Here is a 17,910-nt window from a genome sequence, read left to right as displayed (position 1 = left end):
AATGTTTTAAAACATTTTATTAATTTAAAAACCTATAAATACTTATAATTTAAAAACCTATAAATACAAAAATATTAAACGTAATTTTATAAAAACCAAAAACTTCATTTTTATATAAACATTATTTTAGGTTTAAGGTATTAAATTTTAGATTTTTTTTTCTAAATATTAGACTTTGTCTACATTTAAAAAAATAAATAAGTTAATAAAAACCTTAATCAATGTGAATTATTCTATTTAACAAACATATAACTCAAGTGTGTATTGTGATCGCAAGAAAAAAAACAAACAATAGTGCAACATAACAGCTAGTATCAACATCATAAATTTTTGCAATACCAAACATCATTAAAAAATCATTTATATAAAAAATAATAAAAAAAGTAGCACGAATAAGTAAAAAATGCACCGTTAACAGTATATATAATTGAACCGTAGATAAGAATACAAGAAAATCATCTTTCAACATTTTCAGCGATATTTTGAGATGTGGAAGTCTCAGGGAAGTTTGGAGCCGGAGTGATTTCTTCGTCTTCTGCACAGAAAATTTTTTACAAATGTTAAAATTGATTTGGTGATTCAGAAACAATACATGAGGTCTTGGGTTCGATTCCAACTACTTTTAATATATTTTTTCTTAATGTAGAGAGGCCAAGTTTATGATCTAAACATAGAGTAACCCTGACCAAGTCTCGAGTTGACTTTGGCAGTTTGGAATTGCCAGATAATTAAGCTACTTATTAAGTGCTGGCTCAGCAGGAGTTTATATAGTTCATAGTGCCTTACTTAAGGGCACTACATCATAAGAGTTGTGAATATTTGAACTCAGGATATTATATAGCAAAGAAAATATGAATAACCCAATTAACATACCACCGGAAACAATAAAGGGACTACATTTCCTTAATACATCCTGTGATAAGTTATCCCTTCCTATACACTTTAAAGCAAGGCACATTGCTGATACATCGTCTTGTTTCATAGCATTAATATCAGACCTCCATTTACTTAATAGTTTGACTGTGGTATCTTCCATTTTTTCGGGTGGGCAGGTTAGAGTAGCATTAACACTAAAAAAAGTAAATATTTTCTTATATTTAACTCTATATTTGATTTACTTGTACTTTACAGTCAAAAATAGGACCATAAAGAAATAAAATTAGTAAGGACTGTAAAGTATAAAAGAGAATTAGCGAGGACTGTAAAGTACTAGAGAAAATTAGCGAGAACTTTAAGTATGAGAGAGAATTAGCAAGGACTGTAAAGTATGAGAGAGAATTAGCGAGGACTGTAAAGTACAAGAGAGAATTAGCGAGGACTGTAAAGTATAAAAGAGAATTAGCAAGGACTGTAAAGTACAAGAGAGAATTAGCGAGGACTGTAAAGTATAAGAGAGAATTAGCGAGGACTGTAAAGTACGAGAGAGAATTAGCTAGGACTGTAAAGTACAAGAGAGAATTAGCGAGGTCTGTAAAGTATGAGAGAGAATTAGCAAGAACTGTAAAGTATGAGAGAGAATTAGCGAGGACTGTAAAGTACAAGAGAGAATTAGCGAGGAATGTAAAGTACGAGAGAGAATTAGTTATGACTGTAAAGTACAAAAGAGAATTAGCGAGGACTGTAAAGTACGAGAGAGAATTAGCTAGGACCGTAAAATATAAGAGAGAATTAGCGAGGACTTTAAAGTATGATAGAGAATTAGCGAGGACTTTAAAGTATGAGAGAGAATTAGCAAGAACTGTAAAGTATAAAAGAGAATTAGCAAGGACTTTAAAGTATGAGAGAGAATTAGCAAGGACTGTAAAGTACGAGAGAGAATTAGCTAGGACCGTAAAATATAAGAGAGAATTAGCGAGGACTTTAAAGTATGATAGAGAATTAGCGAGGACTTTAAAGTATGATAGAGAATAAGCGAGGACTGTAAAGTACAAAAGAGAATTAGCTAGGACTGAAGAAGCCCTAACACCATACCAAATACTTTTAAAAATAATGCAAAAGTTTTAAAGAAAATTTAAATTATATTTTAAAGGTACAAAAAAAAGTACCATTTAAAATAGGTAAACATTAGGTGAAAATATTAGTATGGTAAACAATCATCAGTTAATCATTACCTAAAATTCATTCATAAAAACGTTTACCTAATAGTACCTTGCTGGTCTTTAAATAACTATGCAAACTGTACTTTGGCACTTCAAGTTAAAATTCAAACATTCAAAATTTTTAAAATAATTTTTTTCTTACATTACGTCTTCAATGCCAAGTTGAAATCCTAACTCTTTGATTTCTGGTTTGTCCAAAGCTTTGCAAATGATTCTCAAGATCTCATTACTTAGTAAAGATTGGTAATGGTTTGAAGACAACCCAGATTTTTTTAATCGAGTTTTTTTAGCAAGTTTAATGGACAAAGAAGCCAAAAATCTAAAAAAAAATAAAATATATTCTTGATGTGGAAAGGTCAACTTAACGGCATAAACATAGAGTAACTTTTGTTACCCCAACCCAGTCTTAAGTTAACTTTGGCAGTTAGGGATATTATATTGATTATAATTGCCCGATAATTAAGCTGCTGATTAAGTGTTGGCTTAGCAGGGGTTCATACCGTTTTCAGTGCCTTACTTATGAGTGATACAGCTTAAAAGCAGTGGGGATCAAACCCAAGACCTCATGTTGTAAAACCAAGTGTTGTAACTACTTAAAAAGGATGCAAAAAAAATTTAATTGATTAAAAAAACACTTACGTTTTACTCTGCTCCGAAGAAGTCGACTCAGTTTGTGAAGTTGAATTAAAAGTTGTATTTTCCATAACAAGAACGCTGCTCTCACTATTTAATCTACTACTCGGTGCCTCAGTGTTTAAACTCAAGTTTTCAACGGAAAAGTTTAAGTTACCGCTGTAATGATTCCCAGTTTTGGAAGATGTTTTAATACCTAAAATTTAAGATAAAAATTAAAGTTAAAAAATGCACATACAAAACATAATCCTAAGGCAATAGGAACCTTAAGATATTAGGTTTTATATTTTTTTGGGTAAGGGTGTGCAGTTGGGACGTGTTTAAGCTATCTGTAAACACCGCGCTCAAGGGTGAATAATGTGGCATTGGTGCAGCTTGAACTCGCAACCTTTTGGTGTGTTTAAGCTATCTGTAAACGCCGGGCTCAAGTGCGAATAGTGTGCCATTAGTGTGGCTCAAACTGGAAACCTCTCGGCTCGTAGGCCAATATCGGGTATATCACACAAAATTCGATAGTATGAGATTGGTGCATCCATTCAGTCCAATTTTTTTTAAATTGAAGCAGTGGGGATCGAACCAAGGACCTTATAAGATTATTTTAACTTTTTATTAACAAAATACCTGACCTTTTACTACAATTTCAATGGTGATTGGTAGAAGCCCAGAATGAAATAAAACCTTGTGCAAATTTTCTTTATTGTTGATTTTTAAACTGCCATTTGTGGTGATTATAATTACATCTCGTTCATGGACCTCCTAATAACACAAATTCTTATTTAAATATTATTAAATAGATTATTTCTACAAACTTAAAATAAATATTTAAGTAGTGGAAATACAAGATTAACTATTGGGCAATTATATTCAATAATATTCCAAACTGCCAAAGTCAACTTGAGACTGGGTCAGGGTAATAAATGTTACTCTATGTTTAGGCTGTAAAGTCGACTTTTCCACATCGAGGATAAATAAATATAGAATCAAAAATTATGTAAAATAAATAAAACTTACTAATGGTGAAGTGATTTTAGGATTTTGTCTTCCACCTGTATATTTCCTTTCACTTTCAGATGAAATTATTTTACAAATAATATGGGAAGGCTGATTACCCTTTTGCGTAATTAGAAAACTAAAAAAAAATTGTTTAAAAAATTAATGGTCATTGCATTCTTATATAAAATGCTGATGACAAATCTTTATCCTCAATGTGGGAAAGTCGAATGCGCGACTTAAACATAGTAACATCAGTTACTCCAACCCAGTCTCGAGTTGCCTTTAGCAGTTTGGGATATTATAGATTATAATTGCCCGATAATTATGCTGCTGATCAAGTACTGGCGCAGCAGGAGTTTGTACCGTTTATAGCGCCTTACTTAAGGGCGCTACAGCATGAGGTCAATAGGGATTGAACCCACAACCTCATGTGTGGTGTAGCAAGTGTTCTTACCACTACATCACGCTGCCGGTTAAAGACATGTGTTTAATCTCCACTGCTCTCATGCTGTAACATCCTTGATTAAACAGCTATAAACGGTATAAACTCCTGCTGAGCCAGCACTTAATCAGCAGCATAATTACTGGGCAATTATAATAAATAATATCCCAAACTGGAAAAGTCAACTAAGGACTGGGTCAGAGTAACAAATATTAAGTATGTGAAATTGATATTAAAGTAAACAGTAATAATATATGTAACCTAACCAAGGTATAATTAATGAATCTAAGTTTACCAAATATTCGATGCATTCCGATGCTGCTCAACATCTCTAGGTACAGTCACAAGATGGCGAGAAAGAGTAGATGTAAAAGCACGAACGCAGATGATTAAAAACGATGATTTTTTGACTGGGTTGATGTTAACACAAAACTCACAGTTGTGAAAACTCTCGCTGGAAAAATGAAAACAAAATTAACTATTTAGTCTTCCCACAGCGGAAACAAAGAAAACCCTTTTGAAAAAAATCCAGGGGTAAACCATACACCCTTTTACACCACTAGCTTAAAAACTACACCCCTTTTAGGGAATCCCCCAATGACAACCACACCCCTTCTTACACTATTAGCTTAATGAAAATACCCCCTTTTTAAGGAAAACCCTTCAAGACAATTAACCCACACCTAACCCTTGCTTAAACAAAGGGCCCTTTTTTAGCAAAACATTTAAGCACAAATTTCATTTTAACTCCTAGACACCCCTAAAGACCCCTGTTAAGAAGAAACCGAATAACAACAACCCCCTACCAATCCTTATAAATAACCCCTAAAAGAATTACTGAAAAATTGACCCATTTATGCTTTGTTAAAAATAAATTGAACCCAAGTACTCCCCAGTATTTGACAGTAATATCAGATATATTTCTTATATTGATTTATTTTATTAATTAACAAATATAGTATTTACCCTGGCACTGATCCATTAACCTTCTTTGCTTTCACTTGTGAGACTTGGAATTGTTGGGATTTAGTCTCAGTAATATCTTCCCAAATTGTGTTAACTTCTTCTTTGTTCGATTCATTCTAAACACAGTAAAAATTCATTAACCTAGCAACATATAGAAGGGACATAGAGAGTAACATTTGTTCCCCTAACCCAATCTCAAGTTGACTTTGACAGTTTAAAATATTATTGTTATAATTGCCCAGAAATTAAGCTACTGATTGGTTTTTGGCTTTAGCAGAGCCTTACTCAAGGGTCCTACAGCATGAAAGCGGTGGGAATTGAACACAGAACCTAAGTGGTGATTTGAAAAAAAAATGATTTTATTTAAAAAGTAACAACAGTAGATTTACCATTATAATCCTGTATGTAACATCAGCATGTTGTGAATATAGGTGAACAGGTAGGTTAATGGTAGCAGCATGTACTTGTGTGCTTTCACTTTGTAGTTCAAGACTTAATAACCTACTACATCCAACAAGATAAGGGAAACCTGATAAAAAGCAAAAAACTTTAAAATTTTTTTTATTTATTCATGTTGTGTGAGAGACAACCCCACAATCTAAACATAGAGTTACATTTGTTACCCCAACCCAGTCTCGAGTTGCCTATGGCAGTTTGGAGTATTATAGATTATATTTACCCAATATGTAAGCTGCTGATTAAATGTTGGCTCAGCAGGAGTTTATACTATTTATAGCGCTTTATTTAAGGGTGCTACAGCATGAAAGCAGTATGAATCAAACCCAGGACCTCCTGTAGTAAATCCAAGTCATCTTACCATTACACTTAGCTGCCATTTATTTTTTGATTGAACTATATTTTAAAAATTCAACCTTACCATTTTCTTTTAACTTTGTCACAATATTTGAATTCACTTGGATGGCTTCCATATCAACAAAACATGATTGCTGATGACCAATTAATAAAGAAACATGTACATTACTATCTACACTTGATGTAATCTAAATTACATAAAAATTATTATTTTTTATATTTATTTATCCTCAATATGAGAAGGTAGACTTTATGGCCTAAACATAGAGTAACATTTGTTACCCTGACCCAGTCTCAAGTTAACTTAGTCAGTTATGGATATTATAGATTATAATTGCCTAATAATTAAGCTGCTGATTAAGTATTTGCTCAGCAGGAGTTCATATTATTTATAGTGCCTTACTTAAGGGCAAAACAGCATAAAAGCAGTAGTGATCGAACCCAGGACTTCAATTACTAATGCCAAAAACTTCCAAAAAATGATATTATTTAAAAGTTTGTGCAAAATTAAAATTGTTAAAAAAATCTCACCTTATTATCGTTAAATAAAATTTGTTTGGAGGACTTAACAGGAGCGACAACCAAAACAAATAATCCAAGCTCATTGGTCGTCGCGACAACCATCTTTACTTTGTTCTTGCAACCTCCAACAAAGTCATCTTCCTTTGCATAGAACTCCTCAATGTGGGAGTCCAGCTCTTCCCAACTTGATCCCTAAGAGAAGAGAAAAAATTAAATATTTAAAAAAAAATTTTTTTGGACCATTTATGCCCACAAACATGAACTAGGTGGTTAAGCACCACCTAAATGGTTTGCAGGGGTAAAAAACACCAGTGAACCCTGAATTACTTTAAATGTTTTTTAAAAATGATATTTTAAATGGTGTTTTTAAATAATTGTTTTCAAATGTTGGCTTTTTAAATGGTGTTTTAAGTGGTTCTCTTTTAAATGGTGCTTTTAAATAATTTTTTTTAAATGGTGTTTTTAAGTGATTGTTTTAAATGGTTGTTTTTTTAAATGGTGTTTTTCATGATTGATTTTTAATGTTGTTTTTGAATGGTAGTTTTTTAAATGGTGTTTTTAAATAGTGTTCGTTGAATAGTATTTTAAATGGCATTTTTGAATGATTGTTTTTTAAATGGTGTTTTTAAATGGTGTTTTTAAATTTTGTTTTTTAAATGAGTGTTTTTTGAATGGTGTTTCTTAAATGATTGTTTTTTTAATGGTGTTTTTAAATGGTGTTTTTTTTAATAGTGTTTAATATGCATCCTTAAATTGTGAATTTAGTTAAATAATTGCAGATTTTTGTTTCTAAATGGCAGAAGTATTTTTTAACATAAACCAAAAAATAATAAATTTACCAACCTCATCATAACTAGCCATCAACTTCATTCCATTTCCAACTTTTTCAGCTTTATCTACAGCTGACCTCCTTAATGGAAACTTTAATTCAACTGATTTTGTGAAATGTGGGACGTCTTTTTCTGGCGTGTACGGCATTGATTCGTTGTAAGGGTCGTTGTTGGTGTGGTACGTGTAAAAGTGTAAAACATTGCTGCAGATATGAGATTGTGATGATAATGGAATCATCTCATTTGTGTAATTTAATGCCTTAAAAAATATGCAAAATAAAGATTTTAAATTATTTTTTTCTATTTTTTATCCTCGATGTAGGAAGGTTGACTTCATGAGCTAAACATAGAGTAACATTTGTTGCCCCAACCCAGCCTTGAGTTAATTTAGGCAGTTTGAGATATTAAAGATTATAATTGCCTGATAATTAAACTTCTGATTAAGTGCTGGCTCAGCAGGAGTTTATACCGTTTATAGCGCATTACTCAAGAGTGCTATAGCATTAGAGCAGTAGGAATCGAACCCAAGACCTTATGTAGTAAAGCGAAGTGTTTTGCCACTACACCACACTTTAATAATAATATTTTTTAACAATAACACACCAAAATGCTTTTAAAATATAAAATAATTACCTCAACATAGAGTAAAAAGTGGCCTAAGACTGAAGATGATTTGATATCAAGAATACAACCTAAACTTGTGTTAATATTTTGTTTCGACATAGAAATACTATAGCAAACGACTTGAGACTTTTGATTATTTGTGGGAAAGGATAACAGTTTTGAAGCAGGCACTTGAACCGTTCTGCAAAAAAAATAAATGCTTTAAAAAACTAAAAATGTACTATACTAACAATATGAGTTAAACAGTAGTGGTCAAAATACTCATCTTCACTACATGAGGTCCTGGGTTTGATTCCCACTGCTCTCATGCTGTAGAGCCCTCAAGCAATATAAACTTTAGCTGAGCCAACACTTAACCAGCAGCTTAATTGAGCAATTATAATCTATATAATATCCCAAACTGCCAAAGGCAACTCAAGACAGAGTTGAGGTAACAAATGTTACTCTATGTTTACGTTGTTAAGTTGACCTTCCCACATCGAGGATAAATAAATAGTTTTAATTTTACCTTAAATTGTTTTCATTAGAGTCTCCATTTTGTAAAATAGATTCATTATTTCTTGATGTCCATACAAAAGTATGTCTAGTAACTGGAGCACTGTTGTTGTCAAACATAGGCTGAGGTGACGACAGCCTTCCAACTATTATTATTTTTTTAAATATTTTTTTGATTATTTTTTTTTAATTTAAATTACCTAATTCGGTTGACGGAGCAGAGGTTGTAGCTACGTCTCTTGGTGGCACTGGAGGAGGGTCGTTACTGTTTTGAGACTGTGCTACGGAGCCACCACTGTTGTTTTGCGATGTCGGTCGAATGTAGACGTTCATTGGACGAATCGCTGTGGCAGGTGGAAGCAGGGATTGTTGTCGTGATGTGTCAAGGTGGTCAAGACCTAAAAAGTTAAAGAGCCTTGTTTCATAACAAAAAAATATTTTGTTAAATTTCTTAAAATTAAAATTTCTAGAAAAATTTTGGGTAAAAACTTTTTTATACCAATAAAAAGTACTTACCATTGGATCCGATAGTGCCATCGGTTAAAACACTTGAAATATTTTGAACAGTTGAAAGCGCTAGCGCTGTTTTTCCTTTCCCATCAACCAATGATGTGTCGGCGCCATTCCTCAACAATAATAAAACAACCTAAAAAAAATTTATACTTTATTTTTTAGATTTTGCGCAAATTAAAATTAAATAACCAATACTATATTACTGGAAATTATTACATGAGGTCCTAGGGCTGATTTCCACTGCTCTCATGCTGCAGCACCCTCAAGTAAGGCGCTATAAACGGTATGAACTCCTACTAAGCCAGCACTTAATCAGCATCTTAATTACCGGGCAATTATAATCTATATAATATCCCAAACTGCTAAAGGCAACTCAAGACTGGGCCGGGGTAACTGATGTTACTCTAGGTTTAAGTCGCGCATTCAACTTTCCCACATTGAGGATAAATAAATATATAAAAAATCAATTTATTAAAATAATAATACTTACTTCATCATTGCCTGCTTCCACAGCATTATGAAGTGGAGATCTTCCAGATTTTGTGCATCTCAAGTTGACATCTGCTCCATTTTGAACTAATAACTCCACCAGTCCCAGATCATCTTCGTTATTCTTTTCAGCATATAAGCAAGCAACATGGAGGGCTGTTATACCTGAAATGTATACGATCATATATTATACATTTTATAGATTATAGATTATTTTATTATTAGTTTAATAAGGTAGGGCTAATGTTAACAACTTAAACATAGGGTCACATTTTTGATGCAATTTCTACTGAGACCTGTGGCATGGTGTAGTGGTTAAAACACTTGGCTTTACTACATGGGGTCCTGGGTTCAAACCCTACTGCTTTAGTGCAATATTGCTTTTAAGTAAGGCACAATTAATTATCGGGCAATTATAAATAATAATATCCCAAACATCCAAAGTCAACTTGGGACTGGGTCGGGGTAACAAATGTTACTCTATGTTTAGGTCGTAAAGTTGGCCTTCCCACATTGAGGATAAATAAATACAAAAAAACGCTACATACCTGTTTGATCTGAAGCATTAACATGTGCCCCCCCATCAATTAAAAGTTTCTAAAAAAAATTTGAATACATAAAAAATATTGCCAAACAATTTTTAGGTCATTTCTTTTAAAACAAAAAAAATTATATGAATCCAGCAAGAATTAAACCCATAACCCCTTGTACACTTAACCAGTGCCAATAATATTAAAAATTAAATAAAAAAAAGTTTAATTCATAAACGCACCTGTACAATATCATAATTTTTTTTCCAAACAGCATTTCTTAAAGGACATTTTCCCTTATTTGAAGGAATATTTACATCTGCTTCATTTTGTATTAAAATCCCAACTAATTCTGTAAAACCTTTTTCTGTTGCTTTATGTATTGCAGTAAAACCATTCTCATCTTGCCAATTTATATCACATCTATATCAAGAAAAAATAGAGTTAGGCCAAGCAGGGTAATATATAACATATTTATAGAGTTAGGGCAAGCAGGGTAATATATAACATATTTATAGAGTTAGGGCAAACAGGGTAATATATAACATATTTATAGAGTTAGGGCAAGCAGGGTAATATATAACATATTTATAGAGTTAGGGCAAGCAGGGTAATATATAACATATTTATAGAGTTAGGGCAAGCAGGGTAATATATAACATATTTATAGAGTTAGGGCAAGCAGGGTAATATATAACATATTTATAGAGTTAGGGCAAGCAGGGTAATATATAACATATTTATAGAGTTAGGGCAAGCAGGGTAATATATAACATATTTATAGAGTTAGGGCAATTAGGGTAATATATAACATATTTATAGAGTTAGGGCAAGCAGGGTAATATATAACATATTTATAGAGTTAGGGAAAGCAGGGTAATATATAACATATTTATAGAGTTAGGGCAAGTAGGGTAATATATAACATATTTATAGAGTTAGGGCAAGCAGGGTAATATATAACATATTTATAGAGATAGGCCAAGCAGGGTAATATATAACATATTTATAGAGTTAGGGCAAGCAGGGTAATATATAACATATTTATAGAGTTAGGGCAAGCAGGGTAATATATAACATATTTATAGAGATAGGCCAAGCAGGGTAATATATAACATATTTATTGAGTTGGGGCAAGCAGGGTAATATATAACATATTTATAGAGTTAGGGCAAGCAGGGTAATATATAACATATTTATAGAGTTAGGGCAAGCAGGGTAATATATAACATATTTATAGAGTTAGGGCAAGCAGGGTAATATATAACAAATTTATAGAGTTAGGGCAAGCAGGGTAAAATATAACATATTTATAGAGTTAGGGCAAGCAGGGTAATATATAACATATTTATAGAGTTAAGGCAAGCAGGGTAATATATAACATATTTATAGAGTTAGGGCAAGCAGGGTAATATATAACAAATTTATAGAGTTAGGGCAAGCAGGGTAATATATAACATATTTATAGAGTTAGGGCAAGCAGGGTAATATATAACATATTTATAGAGTTAGGACAAGCAGGGTAATATATAACATATTTATAGAGTTAGGGCAAGCAGGGTAATATATAACATATTTATAGAGTTAGGGCAAGTAGGGTAATATATAACATAATTATAGAGTTAGGCCAAGCAGGGTAATATATAACATATTTATAGAGTTAGGGCAAGCAGGGTAATATATAACATATTTATAGAGTTAGGACAAGCAGGGTAATATATAACATATTTATAGAGTTAGGGCAAGCAGGGTAATATATAACATATTTATAGAGTTAGGGCAAGCAGGGTAATATATAACATATTTATAGAGTTAGGACAAGCAGGGTAATATATAACATATTTATAGAGTTAGGGCAAGCAGGGTAATATATAACATATTTATAGAGTTAGGGCAAGCAGGGTAATATATAACATATTTATAGAGTTAGGGCAAGCAGGGTAGTATATAACATATTTATAGAGTTAGGGCAAGCAGGGTAATATATATGTAACATATTTATAGAGTTAGGGCAAGCAGGGTAATATATAACATATTTATAGAGTTAGGACAAGCAGGGTAATATATAACATATTTATAGAGTTAGGGCAAGCAGGGTAATATATAACATATTTATAGAGTTAGGGCAAGCAGGGTAATATATAACATATTTATAGAGTGAGGGCAAGCAGGGCAATATATAACATATTTATAGAGTTAGGGCAAGCAGGGTAATGTATAACATATTTATAGAGTTAGGGCAAGCAGGGTAATATATAACATATTTATAGAGTTAGGGCAAGCAGGGTAATATATAACATATTTATAGAGTTAGGGCAAGCAGGGTAATATATAACATATTTATAGAGTTAGGGCAAGCAGGGTAATATATAACATATTTATAGAGTTAGGGCAAGCAGGGCAATATATAACATATTTATAGAGTTAGGGCAAGCAGGGTAATATATCATATTTATAGAGTTAGGGCAAGCAGGGTAATATATAACATATTTATAGAGTTAGGGCAAGCAGGGTAATATATAACATATTTATAGAGTTAGGGCAAGCAGGGTAATATATAACATATTTATAGAGTTAGGGCAAGCAGGGTAATATATAACATATTTATAGAGTTAGGGCAAGTAGGGTAATATATAACATATTTATAGAGTTAGGGCAAGCAGGGTAATATATAACATATTTATAGAATTAGGGCAAGCAGGGTAATATATAACATATTTATAGAGTTAGGGCAAGCAGGGTAACATATAATATATTTATAGAGTTAGGGCAAGCAGGGTAATATATAACATATTTATAGAGTTAGGGCAAGCAGGGCAATATATAACATATTTATAGAGTTAGGGCAAGCAGGGTAATATATAACATATTTATTGAGTTAGGGCAAGCAGGGTAATATATAACATATTTATAGAGTTAGGGCAAGCCGGGTAATATATAACATATTTATAGAGTTAGGGCAAGCAGGGCAATAACATACATATAACGTTGGGGCAAGCAGGGTTATATATAACATATTTTTACTTGAATCTTAGCAAAATCCTTGTTGCTCCTACTTCTTCATTTTCTACTGTGATATGTAAAGCGGTTTTTCCTTTGTTGTCGGCAGTGTTTTTTTGTGCTCCTGCATTTACCAATAATTCTATACCCTAAAAGAAAAGTTTTCATGTATACGCAAAAAAATTAAACAACTGGCAGCATGGTATAAGGGTTAGAACACTTGACTTTACTACATTATGTACTGGGTTTGATTCCCACTGCTTTCATACTCTAGTGCCCTAAAGTAAGATGCTATAACCGGTATAAACTCTTGTTGTGCCAATACTTAATCAGCAGCTCATAGTTTTTGCCAATTATGATCAATAATATCCCAAACTGACAAAGTCAAATCTAGACTGGATTGGGGTAACAAATGTTACTTTATGTTCAGGCCGTAAAGTCGACCTTACTACATCAAAGATAAATAAATACTAAAAATTGTTTTTTTTTAACCTGAGTATTTCCTAGTTGTGCCATGTAATGTAACGCTGTCCTCCCTTCTTCATCTTGTAAATCAACATCCGCGTTCTTTTCCAGGAGCAGCTGGGTCATCCCCAGATTGCCAGGGATTGCACAGGAGGAAAGAAGAGGGGTACGCTGATTGCGACCTCTAGTGTTTACCGATACGTCACATCTAAAATTTATTTTAAAAAATTTTTTTTTTTTTTTTTTTTTTTAATTTTAACTAATTAAAATAATTGGCTTGTGTAACACTTAAAAGTCAATAATCACTTATTACAGAATACAAAATAATTGCTTGTAAGAACAATCAAAAGATAGTTTACAATCACATTATATTTATGGGACTACCAAAAAAATAAAAAAGTTCCCAAAATTAAAATTTTGAAAAACGATACTTTACAGAAAATAAAATTTTTTTTTTAATTGAAGAACATTAATATTATTCGGCAAATTTAAAATAAAAAAAACAATATTTGCCAGCAATAATTTACCTACGCACCACAAACAACAATTAAATTTAATTTATAAGCCTTTAAAATGGACATCGTCCACTAAGCTTTGATATATAGATGGGTTAGGGCATTTGGTAATATGACAATAACCCTAAAAACTGTATTAAAATACAAAAAGTTTATATATATATATATGCTTGCCTTAAAAACAGTAGTGCCATATTATTAAGCCCGTAAGTCGAAGCAATATGAAGTGGGGTGTCACCAATAGAATTAGTAGCACAAGGGTCTGCACCTTTTTCCACCAACATTTCTGCAACTTGTAATAAATTTTCGATCACTGCTACATGAAGGGGGGTATTGCCTATAAAAATTACAATGAAAAAAATATATTATTTTTTACTTCAAAGATTTTTTTTGATGCAAGAGGTCCTGGGTTTGATTCCAGCTGCTTTCATGCAGTAGAGCCTTTAAGAAGGTACGAGCCCTCTGCTTAGCCAAAAATCAATTGGCAGATTAATTATAAGTCAAATACAATCAATAATTACACCAGCAGCAAAGTGTAGTGGTAAGAACACTTGCTACACCACCATGAGGTTGTGGGTTTAATCTCCACTGCTTTCATGCTGTAGCGTTCTAAGTCGCGCATTCGACTTTCCCACATTGAGGATAACGATATATACAAAAAAAATATTTCAAACTGCCAAAGTCAACTCGAGACTGGGTTGGAGTAGCAAATACTACTTTATGTTTGGGCTGTAAAGTTTTCCTTAAATATAAATACATTTTATATATATATATTATAAATATTAAACCATACCTTCTTTATTTACTATAGCAGGGCTGACTTGGTATCTTAACAACATTTCAATAATTTTAACTTGATTATTTTCAACAGCAGTAAATAGGGGTGGTGATAATCTATGACTTGTGACAAAAAGTTTACTGTTTATGTTTACTATTTCCGATTCAATGAGCTCTTGAACTAAACCTTCATCACCATCTGCAAATTTTAAAATAAAAATTTATATTTTTTTGTAGACAAAGTAGAAAAGTCGACTTCACGGCTTAAATATAAAAGAACATTTGTTACCCCGACCCAGTCCTTAGTTGACTTCGAGATAATATAAATTATACCCGCTCAATAATTAACTTTATACAATTTATAGTGTCTTTTTAAAAGGCGCTATAGCTTGCAAGTAGTAAGAATCAAACTTAGTACTTCTTGTAGTGTGTTAATTAAAACAATTTTAATAAAACCTACTTATAATGGCATTATGAAGTTGTAAGCATGTTTCTTTTTCCTGACTTTTGCTATTTGATCCTCCCATATTATAAACCAAAAGCAATCTGGTATTCAATAAAAAAACGAGTAAAAAAATAATAAAAACAACAAAAACTAATTTTTTTTTAAGTTTTACGTTAGTTTTTACAGCTTTTAAAAAGCATTAATTAAAGTTAAATTAGTGCAAATATGGTAGTACATAGCATAACATCAAAGAAATTATATTTAAATGTATTGGTTGGCGTACAAGACTTACCTTAAATTAAAAAAACGTCTTTGGAAATGTTGAAAAATTAAAACCTCAGAACTCGAATTTTGTAAACAACACACAACAGATGACAAGGGCATAGACATCTTGTAAAATAAATTATACCATTTAAATTTCCAAAACTTAATAATCTTAATTTAAAATAAAATAATATTTTAAATAAAAGATAAAAACAGAAATTAAACTATTTATTTTATTGTCTAATACCTCCTAAATCGTGTTTAAAAATTACTGATTTAAAATACGGGGGTTTGCCGCTATCATTTTTTGATCCCATTGGAATTTATTTTAGTCAGGTTTTCCGGTAAGACGCATTATTTAATAGACGCAGATTTTGATTCAGATGTAAACAATAACAAATGAACAGCGAAGAATACAACGATATTAGAAATTACTTTAAAGATGGGAAAACTCCATCTAAATACGACACATCTCACAGTAGGTTTGGGTTTAAAAGAAAGTGCAAAACATATGAACTTGATAAAGGTAAGTAAACCTTATTAAAAATAATCTGGTAAGGCCAAAGAAAGTGTTTTTTTTTGCGTTTTTATACCGCTAAAATATAGAATAACCCAGACATTATTAATTATACAGTGGGTTTGATCCCCACTGCTCTCATGCTGCAGAGCCCTTATATAATGTGCTATAAACGGTAATAACTGCTGCAGAGCCAACACTTAATCAGCAGCTTAATAAGCGGCCAATTATAATCTACATAATATCAGAAACTGCCACAGGCAACCCGAGACTGAGTCGGGGTAACTGTTTATACTTTATGTTTAGGTTGCGCATTCGATGTTCCCACATCGAGGATAAATATTGAACAAAAAAAATATATGATATCCCAAAGAGGCAAAGTCAACTTGAGACTGGGTCCTGGTAGTTAATGTTACTCTATGTTTTGGCAATAAAGTCGTCCTTCCAACATTGAGGATAAAAAATAAATAGGGCAATGTCCAGGGATAAAACTCAGGACCTTAGGATCAAGCCAGGGACCTTATATAGTCATGCCTAGTGTTTTAACCACTACACCATCTAACCATGCTACCAGTTTATTAAATTAATAATATTTTTTTAGAATCTGACGAGCTATATTACATTCAAACAAAGAAAGATGGAAGTTTAAAGCGGAACGCAAAAGTTTTAATAGAAGGAGATGAAGCTAAGAATCATTTTCTTGAAGTTCATAACCCCCAAACCCATTCACACCCCGGGTTAAATAAAACAATTCAAACTTTATCCAAACAATATTTCTGGCCGCGAATGACATATGATATAACAGAATGGGTAATTTAGAAATCAATTTAAAATTTTGGTATATATATAAAAAAAATTTATTAAATTATTTTTTTTTTTAAAACTAAACCCTTACCTTTTTTATGTGTATATCTTTATCCTTGATGTGGGAATGTCAACTTTACATCCTAAACACAGAGTAACATTTGTTACCCCGACCCAGTCTTGAGTTGGCTTTGGCAGTTTGGGATATTATAGATTATAATTGCTTGGTAATTATGCTGCTGATTAAGTGCTGGCTCAGCAGAAGTTTGAGCCGTTTATAGCACCTTACTCAAGGGCGCTACAGCATGAGATCAGTGGGGATTAAACCCACAACCTCATGGTGGTGTAACAAGTGTTCTTACCACCACACCACACTACCTCACAAATAACACTTGGTTTTCTGAAATATAAGATTTTTGTTTTTAGATACATAGTTGCCCTGTTTGTTTGGTTGTAAAAGATGGAGATAAAACCAAGTTAAAACAAATTAAGGTAAGTAGGTAGACTTTGGTTCCTTTAAAAGAGGTCCTCGGTTCGATTCCTACTGCTTATATGTTGTAGTGTCCATAAATAAGGCGATGTAAACTGTATAAACTTTTGCTGCAGCAAGTACTAATTAACAAATTATTTATTGGCAATTAAAATCAATAATATTCCAAACTTTCGAAGTCAACTTGAGACTGGGTCTGGGTAACAAATGTTATCCTATGTTTAACCTGTAAAGTCAACCTTTCCACATTAAGGATAAATAAATATAAAAAAACAATAAATACCAGCATAAAATCTTAATTTTTTAAAGGTAAGCGAACCATGGGAAATATTATCAATGGACATCATAGGTCCTGTAAATGAAACATCAGAAGGTTACAAATTTATTTTCTCTGCCACTGATTACTATAGTAAATGGGTCGAAGCGTTTCCAATTTGCAACAAATTTCCAGCGGATGTGGCTGCTTGTTTGAAGTTGATTTTTTATAGGCATGGAGCTTGTAAATGTGTGCTTTCCGATGAATGTATTGAGTTTATTACTGAGGTGAATAAATTGAATATCTTTTAGTTATTTTTATTATATTAAGTAGAGGATAATTGCACAGACTTACTTTTTTGTTATAGAAGGTAAATTTTATTTTCTTTGGTCATTTTTAGATGTTATTAAAATTTTATTTATTGAATA

The 17,910-nt window shown here is 32.1% G+C and overlaps 1 protein-coding gene across 1 annotated transcript; it reads right to left on the bottom strand.

Moving 5' to 3' along the window:
- Positions 1-253: 253 nt before the first annotated feature.
- On the bottom strand, positions 254-15,525 carry LOC145759288 (uncharacterized). Its single transcript, XM_082573083.1, has 25 exons — positions 15,444-15,525; positions 15,167-15,252; positions 14,723-14,905; positions 14,104-14,266; positions 13,442-13,622; positions 12,974-13,098; positions 10,192-10,372; positions 9,968-10,016; positions 9,421-9,584; positions 8,934-9,063; positions 8,618-8,815; positions 8,431-8,563; positions 7,932-8,103; positions 7,312-7,557; positions 6,478-6,660; positions 6,011-6,134; positions 5,523-5,662; positions 5,134-5,249; positions 4,463-4,621; positions 3,744-3,861; positions 3,359-3,488; positions 2,739-2,928; positions 2,242-2,418; positions 874-1,070; positions 254-535 (listed from the first exon to the last, which is right to left on the bottom strand). Exons 2-25 carry the CDS (start codon positions 15,231-15,233, stop codon positions 456-458), a joined length of 3,606 nt encoding a protein of 1,201 aa, XP_082429209.1. The 5' UTR covers positions 15,234-15,252; positions 15,444-15,525; the 3' UTR covers positions 254-455.
- Between the last annotated feature and the right edge of the window lie 2,385 nt (positions 15,526-17,910).

Source organism: Corella eumyota, chromosome 7 (assembly GCF_963082875.1).
Source record: "Corella eumyota chromosome 7, kaCorEumy4.1, whole genome shotgun sequence".
NCBI lineage: Eukaryota > Metazoa > Chordata > Ascidiacea > Phlebobranchia > Corellidae > Corella > Corella eumyota.
Note: the sequence above shows the minus strand (reverse complement) of the source record. Positions and strands in the feature narration are given on the sequence as shown.

Excerpts from the sequence above, each read along its gene's own strand:
- LOC145759288 (XM_082573083.1), bottom strand. The coding sequence starts at position 15,233 with ATGGGAGGATCAAATAGCAAAAGTCAGGAAAAAGAAACATGCTTACAA. Across the intron at positions 10,373-12,973 it reads AGGATTTTGCTAAGATTCAA|ATGTGATATAAATTGGCAAG; the intron begins GTAAAAATATGT and ends TTCTTGATATAG. Across the intron at positions 3,862-4,462 it reads CGGAATGCATCGAATATTTG|TTTTCTAATTACGCAAAAGG; the intron begins GTAAACTTAGAT and ends ATTTTTTTTTAG.